This window comes from Argiope bruennichi, chromosome X1 (assembly GCF_947563725.1).
Source record: "Argiope bruennichi chromosome X1, qqArgBrue1.1, whole genome shotgun sequence".
NCBI classification, from domain to species: Eukaryota; Metazoa; Arthropoda; class Arachnida; order Araneae; family Araneidae; genus Argiope; species Argiope bruennichi.
Window position 1 is genome coordinate 5,212,501 of NC_079162.1, and position 22,956 is coordinate 5,235,456.

Consider the following 22,956-nt stretch of genomic DNA (forward strand, 5'->3'; position numbering starts at 1 on the left):
ATAAACTCACTTTCTTATAATAATTAATCAATTATAGTATAAATAAATACAAATTAATTTCATTAAAAATAAAATTATTAAAATAAATTTTTATTAGTGACAAGAAAGTAGAATTTTTATTTGATTAATTCTTTACTTTTAATTCATTTTTACAAATGTTATGGCATTTTATAATCAATTTGCCTCACTATTTCACCAGCAAAAATCTTATGCAATTGAACCTTATTAAATTAATTTATTCACTGATGATTAAGCTCTGAAAATATTGAAATGCTATATTTTCATCATGAGTGCAAAAACTGTACAAAATTTCAAAACTCTAAAACATCAGAAAGAGGGAGAAAATCAATTAAAAAATCCCTCATTAATATACAAACCTATAAGCAAATCGTGCTTATATGTAAGCGAGTAAAAAATATTTAGTTCATTTAAAAAAAAAATTAACTAAATATAAATTTTATATAAATAGTTCGAAAATTCACTGAATTCATTTGTTAAATAATCAAAACCGATTCATGTCATCTTTATTCTGTGTAATGAATGTGTCTAGTAGCTGCCAACAAGTAGAAACGCATCCATTTCCCTCTAAAAGAAGCATCGAATTGCTGTCCTACTCTGAAATTTGGATGAGGAAAGAGGAGTGTCAACCCAAGCGTTTTTCTCTCTCAATTTGCCCTCTGTAAACATTTGAGGGAAAAAAGACTTCGCTGAATTTCACAGAAAGTTCAAACGACTCTTTTTTGAAAAAATCGCAGTGTGTCAATTTGATTTCATTTGACAAATCCAATCGAAAGGTATAACAAAGAAATGACTTGAATGAAATGTTATCCTACTATATCTGGAAAATCAACCGTATTCTCATCTATAGTTGAGAGGAAAACTGTTATCGTCAGGGAAAAAATGCGTTTGAAATCCTCTTTTCGCAAATTTATGTCCTTTATTCATTATCTCTATTAAAAAGAAAAGTCGCCCTTTTTCTGTGGGGAGGCAGCATCTGTTCGATCTCCCAGGCACCAATCGATATTTGTATTCTATGTCCGGCCTCATTTCATCCTCCAAAGACGCTTCCTCACCCATGCACGATGGATCATTGTTGCTTTTAAGATGCAGTCACTCGAAATTTAGAGAGAAAATGACGGTAGGTTTCTCTTCAATTTGCAAAAATGAATGAATTCAAAAGGCTTATCTCATCGGCAATCATTAACTTTTTTGAATGGTTAGTACATATCTGTGTCATTTATTCTTGGGCGGTGGAACTGATTGATTTGATTTTTGCAGGTGGGTAGAGGAAAGCATGACCTCTAAGAGACAGGTGTCCTGTCTGGCAGTGCACACTTGGGGTCTCCTGAGTAAGGAATCCCCGCTACAGCGCTCTTGCCACGTGTCGCGGGGGCGCCTCTACAGCATCTGCCTCCTGGCCTTCCTCACGTCTTTCTTCCTCGCTCTGCACCTAGTCTTCCTCGGATACCCACGGACACCCTTGCTCTGCCTGGATTCGTACAAAGGGAACGCTTACAGGGCGGACGGTAAGTAAACAGTCAAACTGATATATAGGGTGGTTATAATTAAAGTTACGATTTCAAAAATCAATCATTTTAAAACTACTGGTTAGAATAACTTGATATTTTAGCAGAACAATCGTAAATCGATGGAATTTTGTTTGGAGAAGGAAAAAATAGTTCCAAAATGTGTCGATAGATGGCACTCTAAGGGGAAACACCAAAAATGAATTCTTTAAATACAGAAATATTGTTAGCCAAAAGGAAACAATAGAGTTCAGGGTTTTACTAAAAATTTCTTAGTGATAAGACAAGAATACATGTTTATAGCGACAACAGTGAAAATGACAAAAAACATGAAACAAACACTTTACTGATGAGTGGTTAAGGCATAAGTTCTTCGATATGCTCTCCGCCTTGTTCCGTACTAATTGGAAGTACAACAAATAGGAGGGTAAATACACTGATATAATGGATGTGATGCGTGATGCTTGTCTTCAAGTCTTCAAGTCTGCTAGATTCTCATTCCGCCAGCTGTAAATAACATTTTTCAGGTATTTCCAAATTCAGAGGGAAGGCATCACATGGGTTTAAGTAGGGGGAATGGGGCGGCCACGTTGTTGGGAAATGGTGGCTTATGATCCTATCATCTCCAAAATGAGCACTCAGCAGCTGCTTCACAGGAGTAGCAATGTGTAGAGGAGCGCCATCTTGCATGAATATTGTGCGCTCCACACACTGAAGCCGCTGAAGTGCCTGAAGGACTTGGTTACGCAAAAGTGCTTCATACCGCTTCCAGTAACGGTGCAGGTAACGGGATCCGCAGGTGTGATCTCTTCGAAGAAAAACTGACAGACGATAAACGCTGTCGTTATTTCGCACCACACAGTGACCTTTTCAAACTGAAGAGGTAATGGCTGTAGCTGGAACAGATTCTCGGTCGTTCATATCCTGCAATTTTGCGTATTTACAGAACCATGCAAATGAAAGTGGGCTTCGTCAGACAACAGAATGTTCCATGACCATCCGTTGCACACATTCATCCGGGCAAGAAATCGTTGTGAAAAAGATTCATGTGCTTCAAGGTCAAAAGGTAGCAACTGCTGCACATAAATTATCTTGTATGGAAAACAGCGCAAGATGTTCCGTAAAACTTTACGTACCGTGCTGATCGGCATATTCAGCATTCGGGTAACTCCCAGTGCGCTGTTGATTCCAGCATCACTGTTAGTCTGTTCTTGTAATGCTGTAGTCACTTCTTCTACTGCTGCAGCTGAAACTGGTTTCCTTCCTCTCTCCCGTTTCACGTCTCTTCGAATTTAGCAATCATTTTTCTTAGACTATATGTGATTATTAGACCCGATTTTATGTATTTTAATGTCCGAAACTTCTCGGTAGCTGCAAGTGCACATTCATCGTTGTTATAAAAAAGCTTCAAGAGCAGAGCGCGATCTTTCATAATCAGAGTCATGATGAAGCATTCAGGCAAAGAGCTGGTGCTCTGAATTTTTATAGCAGCTATGTCTGCGGTGCGCATGTTACGTATAAGTAATTCGCATATCTCCAGACAATTCGAACATCTATCGGCGCATTTTGGAACTTTTTCCCCTTCCCCAAACAAAATTCCATTCCCTCACGATTGTCCGGCAAAAGTATTAAGTCATTCTGATCAGTAGTTTTAAAATTATCAATTTTTGAAATCGTAACTTTAATTATAATCACCCTGTACTTCCATTCACCATGCGTTTGGAAATGTTTGATATGGGTAGTAAAATTTCAAATATTTGTTCATTTATTCGAGCTGACACATACTGAAGTATCTGATTCCAAATTTTTCTAGTTAAAAGTCGTTCTAGTTTTGTGCAAAAAATGTTTATTTTTCAAATAAATAATTTTACCTTCAACTGTATTCCATTTTGAAGACAAATTAATAGTTTATTCATTTAAATATCCTTAAATTTCAATTTGCCTTAACACACAGAGAAAAATGTAAGGGACAAAATGATTAGAATTCTTACAATGATGAATTGGAACAATCTTACAAATTGGAGATTTGTGCTATAATTTATTCATAAAAATACAATTAATAATTGAAACAATCGGTGCCTTAACTGGTTTTCAATCCTTTCATGTACTTAAAATTTTATTATATTCTCAGCATGATATTTTCTGTTGAAAATCTTATTTCAGAATAATATTTCATACATCAGTTTAGGAACGTATTCTATTTATTTAGAAAACTATGCTGCTTATATTCTTAACAATGAAGCGAAAATGTCTCAATTAGACATGTGTGAATATTAGACTGTCAATATATTTTTAATACATTGGATGCAAAAATTTAGACAATGACGACACAAAAGCCTTTAACTTATTCAAAAACTCTATTAAAATGTTTAATAGTTTAAAGTTAAGAATTAGAAGTTACAGATTAAATTAATTGCCAATGATTGAAAACCAGCGAATTTAGGATTCCAAAATGCATCCTCTGCCATAAGCAAAAACTCAACGGAAAATACTTTTTATCCACCGAATAAGAAACTCTCTCAAAATAAGAAAAAAGAAGGTCAGATTTATCATTGTGGGAAATTTTAAATTCCTATGACACTAAGAACTAAATTTTTCAATCAAAGAAAATCTTAAACTGCAATTTTTACAAAACTTCGTTTTTCATAAAAAATTCTCTCCATTAACATAATGTATGTAAACCCAATAGAGATAATTGCTTCAAAGTTACAGTATGGTTTCAAATTATGAAATGAGGCAAAATTTTTGCATTTGGAGAAATACTTTTTGATTTATAGCTGCTTATAACAAACTCAGTTTTAAATTAATAGGAAAAAATGTATACTAGCACGCATTTTCCCCCTTACTTTACTTTCATTTCAAATCTCTCTTAAAATTTCATGTCATCTCATAGATCATTATTGTCTATAACTTGTGTGCAAAGAAAATTACGATTGCGACATTGGAATATGGCTTGGCGTGTTAACAGTTTGGGTCAAATTTCATTTCTACAGATTTTCATGCTTATCAAAAAATATTTATAAAAAACTTCTTCATCATTTTCATGTTTATAAATGACAATGCATCTAAAAATAATAAATAGTCATTAAAGAACCAATTTTTCCAAAATTTAGTTCCGAATATTATCTGTCACCTTAAAATATCTATTGAGAATGTTATAGTACAAAATCGAACCCCAAATCAAGTAAGATTCAATTTCTCCTATGGAAATTCATATTTATGAGCTAATCAACAATAGTGGATGCGCAATCAGGTTTTTTAAAATCTTGCATACTTTAATTTAATTTCCTATGTGTCCAAACTTTTGAGACAATGTTAATTTGGTTTATAATTTCTCTATAGTATGCAAAATGTTAAAGTCATCTTTTTCGTTATAATATTGAATATGTAGCATATTACACCGAAGCCATGTTAGGAAAATTGATTAAATATATTTTGTGCCTTTGTCTAAACTTTTGCATCACATTGTAATAAACAGTTGATGAAAATTTTCAAATAAGTTTGATTTATCTCTCCGAATACTCTGTACATGCAGATGATATTAGAATATACTGTCATATCCACTGTATTTATTCAGTTTGTTACGATACGTCCTTTCTGATAGGTAAAAAAAATATATCCAAAACACAAATCCATCATTTGACAGAAGATGTGTAAGGATAGTCGGAAGAACTTTTGCTAAAATTCTTTTACTAATCAAATACCCGAAATAAGAAAAATAACAGCACATAAGGAGGAAAATGAAATGAGTAGTGAAAATGTTGATTCTATAATAACAAATAATAAAAGAAAGAATGCATCAAAATATAAAATGATATTACTTAAATGACTTTAAATAAAAAACAATTAAAACTCAGCATTTGATAATGAGACATTTTTTTTCTATTATAATTCCTCACTCAAATATATCAGTGTCGAAAATAAGGTGATTCTGAAAGAGTAGCATTTCCTAAAAGGGCATCATTTCTCGGAAGGAGAAATCAGGAAGAAAATGAAACATGAGATAGCAAATATTAAGAAGAAGAAAAAAAGAGCAAACATTGACGAAATGGTTTAATTTAAGGTAATGAGCCTTACTAATTTGTAAGCACATACTTCGATTTGATTTAACTTGTTCATTTATGTTTGCTTTTGAATTTTATAATAGATTTTACACTCATTTCCTGAAGTGTCTGCGTTTTGGAATTTTGTGTAATTGTGGGTTTTTAATATTTTTATATTTTCGCAACTTAATTATAGACAATCGATTAATTGAAATAAATTTGGATACTTTTTGTGAATTTGTAAACACGCTGATTTGTAGATTATGCCATATTTAGGATAATGTATTATAAGCTAAACAATAAGAGTGAAAAACGATCATAATAATAAAATTCTATTTTTACCACACTAAGTATTTAAAAGACTACTTTTTAAATTAAATTTGCTTATTGCATTAATAATAAAGTTAGTTTAATCATTTTCAGAAACCCTACACAATTTCATCATTAACTTAAGTTCCATCCATAAGATTTAATCCTGTAAACATCATCATGCATCCAAATTGATGAAAAGGAGCATATATTGAATCTGATTAATATTTGGCTCTACTATTGTTTCAATAGAAATAAAGAATTACTGAGGATTCAAGAGGAAGAATAATTCAGGAAAATAAAGAAGGAATTCGAAGTGAAATCAATATGTTAAAAAAATTGAGTTAATTCTTGTATAAAAAATTATTAAATGAGTTGTTTACTGAGACAAGTATGTCTATGTGTACACACAACTAGTATTGATTGATGTTATTTTACTGGTAAGTAATGGTGGCACAATTACTAATTTCTGAAACGTTGGAGATAGGCATAAACTTTCAATTGCAAAAATGTTTGGAATATCGTAAGAAATTGTATTTTATACCATTTCAATCAATAAATGTACTGATGAAAAAAATTACGGGATCTGAATTTTTAAATGATTCATCGGTTCCATTAATATATATTCAGTAAAATATTTTTGGTATTTTAACTTTTAACAAAAAAAAAAAAAAAAAAAAAAAAAAAAAAAAAAAAAAGGTTCCAATCTTCTGTAATCAAAACCGAAAAAGTTTTTTTTTTTCTTCTTTATTTTAGGCCAGGGGTCGGCAACCTGCGGCTCGCGAGTTGCAGTTCTTTTAATGCAAAGTTGCGGCTTTCCATACGAAAGTCCATACGAAATATTAATAATTTATTATCAAAACCCTTAAAAAATAACGAAATATATTTTTAAGTACCTAATCTCTCAACAGCTTCTATTAACATAATTGTTAATTACAAATCTCTACTCTTAACATGACCGTAATGAGATAAATTTGAACTATTGTTTTGTTCTTAGAGATGAGACACCGTGACCATGTTTATCTTTCAGCCAATTGCATTTCATTTCTGTCTGTTGTTAAAGACATGGAGAGCGATAAATTACGTCATTTTAAAAATCTAGAGCAATATCGCGATGAGACCAATGCAACTATTGACACGAATTACTTCAGCATTACTTTAAAAAACACGGAGTATCGATTCTCTGAGAGATTCGAGCAATTCAAAACAAACAAAAGTACTCTCAAATTCGTAGTAAATCCTCTCAACACAAATACAAATGAGATCAACATTGATCCATTTGGAATTGATGCTGGATTGCTTCAAATGCATTTGCTGGATTTGAAAATCAAAGACTTGTGGAGTGGCAAGTTCACAGAACTCAAAAGGTCCATAAATGCATGCAGTTCGCGCAGAACAAGTGGACAGCTCTAAAAGAAGTTCCGCGTTCAGGCCCTCATATTCGACGCATAGAATAGTCTTCCAGAATGCCACAGTGAGATGAAGAAGTTGGCATATAGAATGCTGACGATCTTTGGATTGACATATTCGTGTGAGCAAGCGTTCTAATGTATGAATATAATAAAAAGTAAATTTAGAAGTCAACTAACAAATAAAAATCGAGAAGCGTGCTTGAAACTTAAAACAACGACGTTTTATTACGTGAAATGTAAATATATATCAAATTTTAGATCAATTTACTGATTGACTATTCATGTGCTTGATAAGCAAGCAAAAACAAAATTTATTAGAGGGTTTTGGCATCAAAATTGTCGTTCGGCACCAAAGTTTCGAATCAACAGGATGATGTTCCAGATTTATTCTCGTTGTATAGCAATGCTTTTTTTTTCAGGAAGGGGACCGAATCTCTTCAAGAGTGAAATGAAAGTCCGTTACTTTGACAATTTCTTTAATTAATTTTACTAACCATTGAATTGAACATTCACCATTTTTTAGTAAAATAAAGCCCTCAGAAAACAAAAATAGTTTCTTTAAATTGCATCTACCAACAATGATTGGCTTACAATTTCAAACAAAGTATTATACAAATATTACTATTTATCGTCAACGAATTTTTAAGATTTCCATTGGAAATGTTTGCCAAGCTCTCTAACTACTCTTTCAAGTTTGTTGGTGGGAGTTATGGTACAAAAAAAAATCTCAAAAATGCTGAAAGGATAAATTTGTTTCCTTTCATGCCTTTTTCACCTGTTTGTATTTCAACACGTCGTTATAAATCCCTGATCAACATTAACAAAAATCTATTTCAAAAAAAAAAAAAGGGAATAATTTGATCAGAAATACGTTAACTTTTAGATGGAAGAAATTTCAACATCTACTATAAAATGGGTATTATAAGAAGAAAAATACATTTCTCCAGAGAAATTCCTCTCACCGAGATGAGAAGCTTTCGTATAGTGGTTGATTATCGTCACTCAGGTGGGTACATAAATAGTGTGAGGCTAGTTACCCCTTACCAATGACATGCCTCCTAGGGTAGGAGTTGTATCCTGGCCGATGAGGACTCTTCGGACTCAATCTTAATTCCCACCAATGCTGTTGCGTCATTCAGATTCATCCGTATGCCTCAGGGCGGGTCAATTTGAAATTCCTCAGTGAAGTTTTCCAGAAAAGTGTGTTGTCCTCTTAGAGCAACAAACATCAAATAAGTGCCTCGAATTGTCCATTCTTTCTTTTAAGCCATATACATGTCAGTACGGAAGGAGGAGAAAGGGAAATCTAATCAGAAGGAACATTACTACTGTAACCAACAGGTTGGTCATCCAGGAATATGCTTAAAACCTGATGCCATACTGAGCTGCCTTCTGCCTATATCAGAATCTGTTAAAGGATTATGGAAGCGGTTCAAATTGATTTGTAAGTCCATCAAAAATTCAGACAGATGAGTAATAACAATCAACTACAGAATACAATCAATACAGAAGTGTTATTAAAATAGCAGATTACAACATGGAAAATTTTTCGAAATATAAGCATAAAATTTATAATCTAAAAAAAATATTTCGATAATCACTACCGATTCTGCTTTTCAAAGTTTAAAGCAATAAAAAAATATATTGATCATTAGTTAACTAACCCCTTTCTAATTTTTTTCACTCTATTTATTCAAGTTATTCATGTTGTGCAGTTATTAAAACGATTTATAAATATTAATTTCCCCCCTTTTCAATTTTTTTTATTAATTGTCACCAAATGACTTAGTTAATCAATTTTAAGTGACTGTTTCAAGTAAATATTCATATTAATGGTAAAATTCAATGATATAAACAGAAATAAAAAAAGAAAGGAAATTCTCCATTTCTGGCATATCTATATCAATGCAAATTTATTGTACAAAATTTAACAATAAAATTTATTTATTGTTTATTTTATAAAATTTATTTATTTATTTTTAAAATTTATTTTTAACAGTTTGTAAGCAAACCTGATTTCATAAGTTTAGGTTATAATACAAATATTTGGCTTACAATTATACCAACGCTTCTAGTAATTTTGACTGCCCCCCCCAAAAAAATACAATAGTTTTTAGTTATATTTATTTGAAGTATTGCTATAATTTTTTAAATTATAATACAACATTTTTATCTGTCTTATTGGAATAACATCTTTGAGCAATTTTCATTAAGAAAAGAAAGGTGACCCTTCATGTACTAAGCAAACGCCAATAGCGAATCGTATAAAAAGTTCTCGTAACTTTTGCAGAAATTTATAAAATAATGCTTCTCTTTTGGTATTCTTAAATTTGCTTAAAATGTGTCCGATCTTATTGTGGAAAATAAAGTATTATTTTATTTGAAGTACTCTATTATTATTTAGCTTGACTACTTCATATCTGTAAAACTTGGAATTTCGTAATCACTCACTCCTGATGTGCTAACGTTTTGTACATCATATGTAGTCTCAATGACAATATATTATTCCAACATTTTTAGAACTTAATTAGTAATTAATAGATTATTTCAAGCAAATTTTCATTCAATACAAAAGTTCAAATAGAAAACTAGTTTTCTCAGTTTCGTTTTCAGTGGTAATATCTGATAACGAAAGTGAAAAAATTGTTTCCAAAATATTTATTGTAAGGGACTCCTACACGTAATTATAGTAAGGGATTATAAATTAAAGACTGAAAAGTAGAAAGTAAATAAAAATAAAATATTCTATTTTATAGCACACTAATGAAAGTCAAAATTATTTTTATTAAATTCATTGTTTCCTGTGTTTTAGAGGAGGCAGTGGAAAGCATGAGAGATCGGGTTCGATTCCCTCGCACCAAGCGACGACTTCCGCAGTGCATTATTATCGGCGTACGAAAGTGTGGTACTCGAGCGCTCTTGGAATTCCTTAATTTGCATCCATCCATTCAGAAAGCATCGGACGAGGTAAGCAATATTTCTCAGTGAGTGAGATTATCCCCCTTGTGAAATTATTGAAGCTAATTTCTTAAAGGAATTATGACAAGGTGTGATAAAAAAATATGTTGTAATTTCAATTGCAAATAATTTTATTTTCTGAAAGCCTTTCTTTTTCTATATAAGATCTATACTTAAGAGCTTTTACATAATATGCGCATTTAAATTTTTTTTTTTTTATCTAAAATGTGGTCGAATGACTAGTAATCGACGCTTCTAACTGAAGGATATTTTAATTACTATTCGCTTGTATTAATTATATTAATTATTTTTATTATATATTTTAATTATTTTCTTCGACTCCCACACATAGTTATTATTGACATTGATTCTTAGATTCCGTGTAGGGTGAGAGGAGATGGTTACTCTCTAGACTTTCAGTGAGTCAAAAATACGGGAGTCACATTTTACTTCTGAACAAACCATTTCTATCTGGCTCCTAGTCGATCGTGTGTAAAGGCAATTGCGCCATAAAAACCACAATTCTTTTGTCTACGTCTACGCAATCACATGAGAAGATATCTGGACTGCACCAATTATGTTTTAGAGTCCTAAACAGTTCTGTCCCTTTTCTCAACGCTTGTTTCTACGGCTATTGTATTCTTTGTAGCGTGTTACACTAACATCCGCAACACACTGCTCAGTGTTAACTGTTTCTCCCAGTTCCATTTAATCAATGAGTGGAAGTTATTGTTTTTTTCTTCGAAAAAGAAACTGAGCATCACATTTCTGGCCTAATTATTTGTTTTTGGCCTTGGGGGATAGGGAAGGGATCACTGCACGCTCTATCTGTAAACACATTAATCCATTACAGATCCAATCCAATTAAAATAACACCATTACATCAAAAATATCTATTTTATTTAAGCACACCTTATATTTTGCAAATTCTCAAACGTTCATCAAGTTTCACAGGTTACTGATTTTTTCCCTCGCATTTTGTAACAAATGGGAAACCACACTTTCAAAAGCTGCACTATTTCTTCTTTACTAATTGAACAGGTAGGGAATTTTCAGACTTTTTAATTATTTCAATGATTATTAGTAATGTTAATGTTTTAGAAAGCTTATCTAGAGATCAGTAATTGATCAATAATCCAATACTTTTCCACTGTACCTTTTCCTAAAACTTCTGTACTCAAATTTTATCCTTTTTCCGAACTGTAATAATTTTAAAGCCAGATTGCAATTTACAGTTTCAACATTCTATGAAATTCTATCTCAGTCAGTAAGATGCCTCAGGAGATAAGTTTTCAGATTAAACAACAGAAAGCTTACATATCAACTTTGTGATTAGTCCTCCTCTCTAACAAAATAAAATCAAGAATATTATGAAATATATCTAATCATTATACGAAAATGTATTTAATTTCTCGTAATTACCTTGTACTAACATTATATAATAATTTGTAATGTGATTATGAATGAATGAAAAGTAAATCTTGATATACAAAGTATGGATAGATAAATACAGAAATACTGAAATGGTACAAATATCATCTAAAATTAATTGCATCACTTGTGTATGAATTCCGGAATTCGGGAACCAGATAACTGGGTATGGCGGTTTCAAATTCTGGCTTCCCCTTTCGCCTGATCTGACTCCATTGGACTTTTCCTGTGGAGATACCTGAAACAATAGGTGTATGTGATACCTCCACAAATATTGCAAAAACTTAAACGGCACATTACAGACGCTTGTGTCCATGCGTCACTCTCTATACTCCAACGTATGCAATATGAAATTCAAACGAGGATCCAAATGTGTATTGCAGCTGACGGTGAGAAGTTTGAACATTTCAAATAAAAGTATATTGTTATACCCGTTTCCCCCCTCCCCCCTCAGATCGTTTTGTTACTTCACAATGTAAAAAATCACTATTTTTTTTTTTAAAAAAATGAGCGTTTCAAAAATTCTATTCTACACATTAATGTCCACAAACTGTTATTTCATGCTAAATCGATGATGCTCTGTATCTTTGTGAGTCACCCATATGGTTCTAATTTCGAGATAAGAATGCTATCTCCACATTTTCCACCAGGTGGCGCCATCATTCAGGAGCGCATGTCTACTTTATTATACTAGACACCGCTTTTATGAATATAGCAACAGCCGTTCCGTGGGTGGCATGTAAGAGGGTGGCATGGGACTTAGTGGGCATACTGTATGTATATGTGTACATATATTCATACCACGACTGTTTGTACATCATTCTACTGGGGTGCAGCATCTTAGACTGCATAATAAAGATTTCTGCATTGAATGAACTTGAATAATGCTCTTTTAAACCATTTTCAATATTTATTAGTTAGTAAAAATTATTATTTTTAGATTTTTAAGAAGACTATTTTTAATAAAGTATTTTAATTTAGAATTTACTAGTTCCTTCAAATTTGAATTCATTTTAAAATGCATTTTTGCAATCATTTTTTTTTTCTGCGTTCCGTATGATTACAAAGAAAATGAAGGGGGAGAAAGAGTATTCATTATAACTGCAGACTGAAAGAAATGTATAAATAAGAATTGAAATAATATTGAATATTATTAACGATAATTAATGAAACTGAAATTTATTTTTCTGGTATTTCGAGCGAAAATACAAAATAACAGATATGAATAGAGTTTTAGAATAGAATATATCTCTTCCTTAAGATTCGTGTAGTTATCAAATTGCACACGAATTATTAGAATTCCTTTTGAAGATATTCTATTCAAAATTTGATACAGATTTATTGTTATAAGAGACTTCCTAAGGAGTTCATTTCTTAATTATCCTCCTTATATACATACGGGCAATGTCGGAAGATATGAGCTTTAAAGTTCTTAAAATCTCGAGACTGGACAATTTTGCAATGACCAAATTTTTTCTTTGTATAGAATTCGAGAAAGAAAGAAAAAATATTTATTAACATAGGGTAGGTGTTACTATGGTTACTACGGTGTTTCCGCCTTGAATGCGCTTAATGAGGCTCTTTAAAAACTGTTATTCTTGCAAAGTTCCTACATTTTATTTTCAGTAGGCAAGATGGCATTAATTCACAGCCTTATAACTAATGGTGTCATTAGAAAGCCCGTCCTTTCAGATTTTTTAACATTTATAAATAAAAATAGTTGAAAAATCATTTCAATACAATAATAATTAAATTGATCTGCACATATTTTAAATGATTTTTTTTTATTTAGCATTCACTATTTCTTGGGAGATAGAGAGAAAGCACAATACTCGGATAGAAATAAAACTGTTGTGAGAAGACTGCGGATAAGGAAAATTTTCTCAACTAAATTTGATTTTCTTTCAGATAACATCAAAGCATTCCTAGTCGTCTAAAAATTTAGAACGATGATTAATTTAAATACTACATTCAAAACCAAATAAATAGGTAATTAGATTTATTCACTATAAAATGTTAGACTGCTCCTCCTATACACCCCAAAATAACTTACAGGCAATGGAACAAATTATAGAATTTTTTTTTTCAAATTTTGCAGTTCTGTTTGCAAATACTATAATGTATAAAGAAAGGTTTCGTAGCAATTTCTTAATTAATTCCTTATTAATTAAAAACTAATTTTTCATACTTAGGGCATATCATTTTATATTTATTGTTGCAATTACTATGGAATGCAACTATTGTAAATATTTTTGAGCATTTCTTTTATCTGCCTCCGAGTTGCAGCTCGCAGTATGTAACTTAATTTTGAATAAAAAAATATTAATATTTCACGGAAAAAATTAGTCTTTGATGATTCTTGAAAATCATTGTACTATCAGCAATTTTTTCAAGCGGCTGTAAGATTTAAAAATCGTTTTGTGCAAATGATATTCTCACTTTACTTAAAATATATGTTTCAGATAATAAAAGAATTTTTTGTGTAATAATATTTCGTATAAATAAATTTCTAACATCTATACTTATATAAAGCGCAATGTGTGTGTGTGTGTGTGTGTGTGTGTGTGTGTGTGTGTATGTGTGTGTGTGTGTGTGTGTGTGTGTGTGTGTGTGTGTGTGTATGTGTGTGTGTGTGTGTGTGTGTGTGTGTGTGTGTGTGTGTGTGTGTGTGTGTATGTTGGCGCTCTACAGACCAGACCGTTTGACCTACAGCTACCAAATGTGGTACATGTATACCTTGGAGGTCGGGAATGTGCACCTGGGGTTCCTTTTTTTGAATTTTTAATTAGAATTTTAATTATTAATTAAAAACTAACTTTCCCGACCAAAAAATATTTTCATTTTCCCCACCGCCAAACGAGTAAGGCTTCAGTTTTTTTCCCCAAAAGTAATGAGGCTAGGCTTAACATTTTTTGGCCGATTATTTCAAACAATTCTGTTTATTTTCTTAATGTTTGATGCATTTCAAATTAAACATTGTTAATTAATCGATTGTTCAGATTCATTCTGAAGTACTTTTGAATTAAAATAAAACAGAATAAAGGAAATTAAAATTTCTAATCTGCATAGCGTTACCCCAACTGGCGTAGAAAAATTCACACATTTGCGTTACCGTAACTGGAGTTGAAAATTCACGCATGCGCATTGTGTTCGGATTGTTGTGACCACAGAGAAAGAGATCCAGAGGTCTCACTTCGAAGTTTGGTAAACGATTGTAGCGCCGCCTTTGTTGATGAATTTGTACGGGAACTAAACGAAAGCAGCGAATTTCGGAAGCGAAATAGGAATTCGCCGCCATTTTGAGTGTGTTGCTTGTTAAAAATAAAATGCTATTTTATTTTTTGGCGAAGCGCTGAAATTTTATCAAGTACTACAACTGAATTGAATGTTGGAAATAATATATTCCCAGTCTTTTGCATATGACATTTACACAGCATATACTACAACAACTAATCTGATGTGATATCTGTAGCCTTCGTAATGATTTAATCAATTAAAATCTTAAGTTATTGGCCCTTAATCAATGCGTGAAGATGATCGATGTGCTTATGATTTTAGAAAAACAAATAATGAAATATCACAGGGGTAACGATTTAGATCATTTCAGCCGATTCATTCATTCAAAGCCGATTTCAGCCAGAAATGAGAATCAAGAGGATCGCCCAATAATTCAAGCAAATGAGGATGGGCATCTCCAAACCTACAATTTTTAAAGTTTTCACTCTCTGTTAAAATAGGATGGACTTACATTACATTTGGAGTAAATTGGAACTTACGTAAATGTTGTTGAGTAAAATTGAGTTGAATTAGGTAAATGCTGATGAGTATGAAACTTACGTAGTCTTACTAGTTTTACGTCCTATCAAAATAACCTATTTTGAAACCAACGATGGAGGGTTGAATAAAATGGAGCTTACTACTTATTTGTTCGTCTCAGATTTCTGGCCAGAATTTCGCATTTCCAAATACCATCAATATCTGGAAGCAGAACATGTGGTCATAGAATTCTATTGGCCTCCTATTCAGCTTTGTCTCCAATCATTCCGATGAGTTCTGAAATCCAGCAAATTAAAATATTATAGCTTTGGTGCAAGAGTTTTAATTACAAGTTATATAGTTTATACATAAGTGGATGGAAATTTTCAAAAATGCCTCTAAACAATTCCATGAATTTGTATACACTGACCATTATTTTCATCCAATATAATTTCATCTAATATAATATTCGTCTATTATATTTAAAGTCTTTAGAACACTCTTGATAATAATTGTAAATAAATAAAATGGAAAGTTTCTTGTTTCGATAACTTATTCAATTCTGTTACTGTACAAATGATAACATCGCTCCATGGAGAACAGCTGATAAGGGGATGACGTTTTCAACGTTAAGATAATTTAATATTGTTTTTATCCTATGTCCTTACGATGGGATCTAAGACGGTTTGTTTGCATATAGTACACCAAAAATTAAATTCAGTATTATGTCATACATTGGAGGCTTGCGATTACATTTGACTTAGAAAAAATATTTCATACATTGTTTTTCGCATCTGAGTTTCAGTGAAAGTTCGTCTGCGATGACGTACAGGCTTTGAAATACAGATGCATGAAACTCTCCAGAAATAAGTCGAGGAACCTGATGATGTATACTATCTAAGGACCCTCATACTAACTTAGCAGCAGCCCTATAAACTACACTACAGTCATCAAGCTTTATAAGAATCAAGGATTTATAAATTTTTTGAAGAGAGTTGAAATTCATGTTTTATTACAGATGACTTTTAAAAGATCCAGTGCTTTGTTGCAACCTGTGATATAAGGGTGAGATCTGAACACATCCAGAAACTTTTCTTCGGGACAGTACTATCATACAGTAAATTCTCTGGAACTGATCACATCATCTACAAAAGTGCATATATTTAGTTTTATCAATAAGGAAAACAAATCCGTTTTTGTTTGCCATTCCAACATCCTTGTCACTCTATTTTGAAGTTGTCTTTCTATAAATTTATTTCAGCACTTGCTCAATAGATCTGGAAATTATCAGTATAAGGCGAACTAATGTATGTAAGGGGACAATTGTTTGATAATTGCATTAATTGTAATTAATAAATAAAACCACCAGCAAAACACTCCCTTGGGACCCACCCTCGTGTTGATAAATCTCCTCTGATAAACATCACCAATTCGAACTGCCTTGTCGAAGGAAAATTTTTAATAAAAATAGGGAGTTTGCAATGGAATCCTACATTTTAAACATAATTTAAAATGCCATGCCTCCATTCTCCATCATAGGCATTGTCCATGTCAAAAACATACCTCGAAACTAAATATTTCTTCGTCACAAAAGATCATGAATCACCTTTTCCAATTGCAAAATGTTGTCTGGGGTACTATGGCCGTACCTGAAGCTATTTTCAAAAGGACATTCTTTTCTAAAATGTATACCAAACGTTTATTTACCATTTTTTCTGTGATTCTGCATAAGCAACTCGGAAATCGCAAATAGATCACTCGGAAATCGCAATCAGAGTCACTCGGAAATCGCAAATAGATATATCACTCGTAAAATGACTACACACATCTTCAAAAATCATATGCAAATTGTAGAAAGCCACCATATGACACCGATAGTACATCACAATGACAAGAGTGTGGGAGAGTCATGTACAAGGAATACAGGCAAAGAATAATACAGGCAAGGAATACAGTAAAATTTTTCGCAAGCTCTTTATAAGCCTTTCATTGCAATAACCGCATTGTTATGACACAAAGGACACATTTGGATGATTTTTTACTTGCTAGAATTATCGGCCGTCTGGAATGTGGGCGTACCCAGCTGGAATTATACGAGGAACTTGGAATCGCCCAGAGTATCCTCTTCAGAGTTTGGCAACGATTCCAAGATGATGGTAATGTGAGTAGACGTTACAGCACAGATCGCCCCCGAGTTACAACGCCGAATGAGGACCAGTATTTGGCAGTTACTGCCAAAAGAAAAAGACGGAGTCCAGCATCAGACCTGTCTCGTCAGCTCTCTTCAACAACTGGTACGACAGATTCAAGGCAGACGCTTCAAGGCAAGTACAGACGCTTAGGGCAGATTGGTCTATAAACTCGTAGGCCTGTCAGATGTGTTCCACTTACTGCAACTCACTGTCACCTGCGGTTATCCTGAAGTAGAGAGCATGCATTGTGGATACCGTAACAGTGGGCTTGTGTGATGTTTTCCGACGAGTCCAGGTTTAACTTTTAGTCCGCTTCTCGCCGGACTGTGAAATGGAGAGCGTCAGGTAGCCGTTACCACCAAGACAGCATCATTGAACTACACCGTCACGGTGGTGCAGGATAGCTCGTCTGGGGAGGAATTATTCTGGGTTCCAGAACTGACCTGCATGTTCAAATTAGATCCATGACATGCCAAATCTATCGGGACGTTATTCTGGAACAACATATATGTTTGTTTCGGTTCGCCATGGGCGCAGAATTCGTGTTTATGGATGACAACACCCGTCCTCACCGTGCAAACATCGAAAACGAATGCCTTCGATCGGAGGGTATCATCCTTATGGACTGGTCAGCATTCTCACCGAATTTGAATCTAGTAGAGTATGTGTGGGACATGCTTGGCCGACGAGTTGCAGTCCGTCAACCACCTCCTACATGTCTACCGGAAATTCGGAGATCATTGCTTGAAGAGTATGTAATATTCCCCAAGATCAGATCGACAATTTAATACTCAGCATGCCTAGGCGTTGTACGGTCTGTATTGCATAGTCTGGGAGACATACTATGTATTAACCATCATACCAACCATGTAATATTGATTTTTGTAAATATTTTTTTTTTTTTTGGTTATTTGCTCCAGGGAGGAAAAAAATAGCAATTTTTGTTAATGATATCAAACGTATAGCATCTTTTTTGCTCTTTACCTTTTGTTTAATAAATAGGCTTTACAAATAAGCACATTTGTTTTGCTTCTGACTCTTTCTTTTACTGAACTTGCATTATCCTTTATTTATGGACATGAGTGTAGTTACAATTATGGGTCAATAACTAGATGGGTTTTGTGGATCTTTTCAAGATTTAATAATAAGAACTACAAAAACTTTTCTTCAAAATGTTGTTTATTCAAATGTCAAAAAACTTGTTTGTTTCCGAATTCGATTAAAAATTGTTAATTTTAAATATAAAGGGTTTTCACTTAGATTTTGTAGCATATAATAATGCATTCCGTCTGGCCCGGAGATGAGGCATGCGGATTATTTAAAGTTTCTCTAAATTCAATATAGTGAAATCAGTGTTGTAATGTTCCTTGGAGTATGATTCGAAGTTCGGCTTTATTTTTTTCTTCCTCTCTTTTGGGGGCAATAGAATCTTTAGGATAAAATTTGTCACCAGAGATTACCACAAATATTTTTCCATGTACATTTGCAATATCTTTGAAACGGAATAAAATTTGTCAGTTTTCATTTAAAATGGACAGTGATTTTTCTATATTTGACACACCCAGAATTTGCTTTTTTTTTGCCACAATTCTTTCGAGTAAATCCTACTTCTAATTGAGTGTACATATTTCCAAAATGTTTCTTCTTTACTTTGCTATCTCACTCGCCGAACAATTACTTTAGTATGATTGAAAGCTATGAGATGGATGTCCTCGAAATCGATTCCAATCTTTTTTAGGCCTTAATGGCTTCGGAACACCGCTCATTCCACCATGGTTGCTTAATTTTTTAAGTTTCCCTGAGGTTCTTGGAATAAATGCCTCTGCAGGTCTCATAATATTGCTTACTACGGCTTCAACCTCAGCATCTATGTCCTGTAAGTGAACGATATCATTGATTAACTCAAAAAAATTCTTAAATAAATGCGAATGACTTTATTATAAATGAAACGTGGGATTTGATTAGGAACTGCTACATCTTTAGCACTGACACAAAACAATCGGAAAGTGGTCAACATTATGCAAATCCTCATCGATTCCGAACTTGAATTTTGCCAAGAAAGACTGATAGAGAACATATCACAAGATCTAGAGTTTAAAAAGTTCTTGTTAGTGCCTGCATGAATGTGTGAAAAGAAGAATTTAACAGACATAAATTATGGTCTGATATAAATTTCTTGATCTGAAATCCTCGTATCTCGATTTTCCCAAATCGAATGAGGGCCTCCCATAATAATAAATGGGAGTCGGCTTCCGAGTTCATTCTGATTGAGAGTTTGATTTAGTGTAATATAAATAGCGCAAATTATTAGAAGCATTTTTATATCAATATGTATTTGTATCTGTAGTGTAGTATCAAAAGCATGGAAAATGTTGCGAATGTAGTAATACTAATCTATTCACAGCTTGATTAGTCTGCATATTGTCTTTGTTTAACATGCTATAGTTTTCGATTTTGATTTTAACAGGAATTAAATAGGTGATGTTTATTTTCAATATTTTTGATATCCATGCCATATTATCACAATATATATATTTTTCTAATAATATTGTGTACAATATTTTTGATATCCATGGAAAGAGATTAAAGGCCAAAAATATTTTTCAAAAACGAGTAATTTAAGAAGGAGCACGAATGCAAGGAGACATGAGACAGAATATCGCTGTCGGAAAGTCTTTGACTATATCAACATCGTCATCATTATTTGTTTTCTCAGGTAACGCTTAAAGGTCTTTTTTTAATATGCATGTTTTTTCTTAAATTTCGGGTCCCCTTGTCTCTGTCTTGAGATCCGGTTTTTCCTGCTTTAGTTTCTTTCGTAAATTTCTCAACTTGTTTGTAACTTTCGTATCAAGGGTTTAATGCGTAATTTGTTTGATGCTTTTAGTAAAATAATTATTTTGCTGCTTAGCTTTCGTTTGAATGTGAGTCACTTTCAAGGTTTTGATTTATTTTAGGTAGAAAAGATCGGTTTGATGGCAAATTTGATTTCAATGTATCATTTATTTGTTTTTCATTTTCAATGTTGGAAAATAGAAGCTGGATGTTATTAATGGTGGTTTAGATTCTGAATTATTAACGGAAATTTCGATTAATTGTTGGTTGTTTACCGTGTCATCGTCCATTCTGTAACAGGATATTTTCGCCTGTTTACATGTACATACAAAAATAAGATTTAACTAAGGATGCATAAGAGATTCCAGCTTTTAGAATTATATCTGCAGCGATTTTTCTAGCTTCCCCAAAGGACACATTCGGTTTCACTTTAACAGCCTGATTATCTTTTTTATCTTTCTAGCGCGAACACGATCTGGCGTAAGCAAGATGATCTCCTTTTCAATTAGGACAAAAAGGAGCAGATTCACAAGAATAGCTGGTGTGACCAATACCAACATATTTTCTTTCCCTGATAAGATTGAATTGAATGTCCTCTGGCATTTATAGCAGTGCAAATGATTTGTGATGTACGGATGAACAGGGCAGTTTATATATGCTATGCGAACACTTTTTGGGACTGATCACTAAATATCAAAATTAAGCGTTTGGTTGGGATAAACTGATCACCTTTAAGAATAAATATTTTTTTAACTACCGAAACATTTTGATCTCTTAAATACTTCATTATGTCTTTTTCTGTATCGGGCTGAAATTCCGATTCAAAAATTGGAATTTTTGCTTTATTCAATGAGAAATGGGGAGTTCGGGAAATTTCATCTTCGCCAATCTTTTTCAAATCCATTATCCAGATAGGTTGTTGAGAATTAACACTTTCAATAAGTAGCTTTCCATTTTTGCACTTTTACATCTCTGACCATACTTAAGAGGGTTTTATAAAGTAATACATGAGAAACTGTTCTGAATTATCCTACAGAAAAACTTGGATCAAAGGAAATGCAAAAGAAACTTTCCCGCATGTGCACGGCTGGGAACGACCAAAAGATGAGTTTATTAACGTCAAAACAAAAGACTCAAATCAAATTGAAACGAAATTTAAAAGAGAATAGAAAGTTAGGGAGTAAAAATTGAAAGAGGGATGGCTGAAGACACGACACCCATATTTAATAAAGGCAGTAAATCCTTTGGGAGCAGACAAAATGCCTGGGTACCTCTGGGTTGGTACATACGTATTCATCTAAAGGAGCTGGGCTCCTAAAGGTAAGATCTACGGAAACAAGAATTCCGATTTAAATAAACAAATATAATTGTAATCGACATTACACAGCAAATTACCTCAAACAATTATTAGGTTGTTGACTAAACTAAAGCTAAATAAGCATGAAAAAAACTTTTATCTGGAAGAGTTAAATTTTTATCACTTATTATCTTTGGATACATAATTCCTCGCATGCTTGTAAAGGGAAAAGTGAATCCGAAACTCATTAAATTTCTTGTGAATGCATTACTTATAAACTCTTTTCATAAAAGAATAAGGGCTAGAATTTTTAATATATGACCACATTTGGCCGAAATCTCATCAAAATTTTTTGTCCTCTCATTCATTTTCTAAGTTTTTAGAATTTACTTTGATACAACTGAAAGTGAGAAGATTTTGGATTCAAAAATTTCATTTTTGAACTCTACATCTAATACAAATTTAGATTTACAGAAGATTATCTTATATTATTCGTGAAAATGTTTATTTTGGCCTTGTTCTTCAAAATCTATATTACCGCAATACAAATTGCTAACAGTTCTGCTTGTTGGATTTTTGAGTCTAGTGTCAAACCACGGCTTTACATTTTCTGCAACATAAGCGCTTCGAAATACATAAATCAAAGAAAAAAAAAAGAGTGTAGGATTTTTCCTTTTCACAGATGGGCCTCTAATCGTTTTATAGTAAGAAATAGTTTCATTTCCTTTAGAATAAGAAAGATATTCCTTTATTATGAAACTGAGCTGTTAGTTGCATGAAAGTGAAATCTAGCTGCCAAAAGAAAAACAAAACGTCTTCTAGTCAGCACAAGAATTTCAATATTCATGCAATGGAGGTCTTCTGCCTTGACGTGAGTAAAAAAAGAGAAGCAGAAGGAGGTCTTGCTTCAATTCAGGCCTTCCAAAGATGTCGATTTTTTTTCAAATCTATTCATTTATTTGATTAAAGGTGCCGAATATTTGTTTGAGAAGGTTCTTCTCTCTCTCACACACACACTTATACTAAGGGCCCACTTTGTCTTATCTGTAAGAGGCCCACTTCCATCGGACAGGGCTGGCAACTTAACTGGTCCTTGCTACGTAGCTGTTTCTAGCCATCTTAGCCCGAATTATTCTGTACTTTTATGACAGTAAACATCCAGCTACAAAAATATTGAAAAGAAATAGGACATTTCAT

General features: G+C 32.8%; 1 protein-coding gene across 2 annotated transcripts in view; it reads left to right on the forward strand.

Moving 5' to 3' along the window:
* LOC129958756 (heparan sulfate glucosamine 3-O-sulfotransferase 1-like) overlaps nt 1-22,956 on the forward strand; it is a 55,297-nt gene that overhangs the window by 26,586 nt on the left and 5,755 nt on the right. Inside the window, exons 2-3 of one of the 2 annotated variants that reach the window (XM_056071422.1) lie at nt 1,279-1,526; nt 10,103-10,257. In XM_056071422.1, the coding sequence (XP_055927397.1) occupies nt 1,295-1,526; nt 10,103-10,257 (387 nt within the window). In that variant the 5' untranslated portion in view covers nt 1,279-1,294. Of the gene's footprint in view, nt 1-937; nt 1,527-10,102; nt 10,258-22,956 lie in introns of those variants that run through there. The other variant, XM_056071423.1, reaches the window with a different exon arrangement.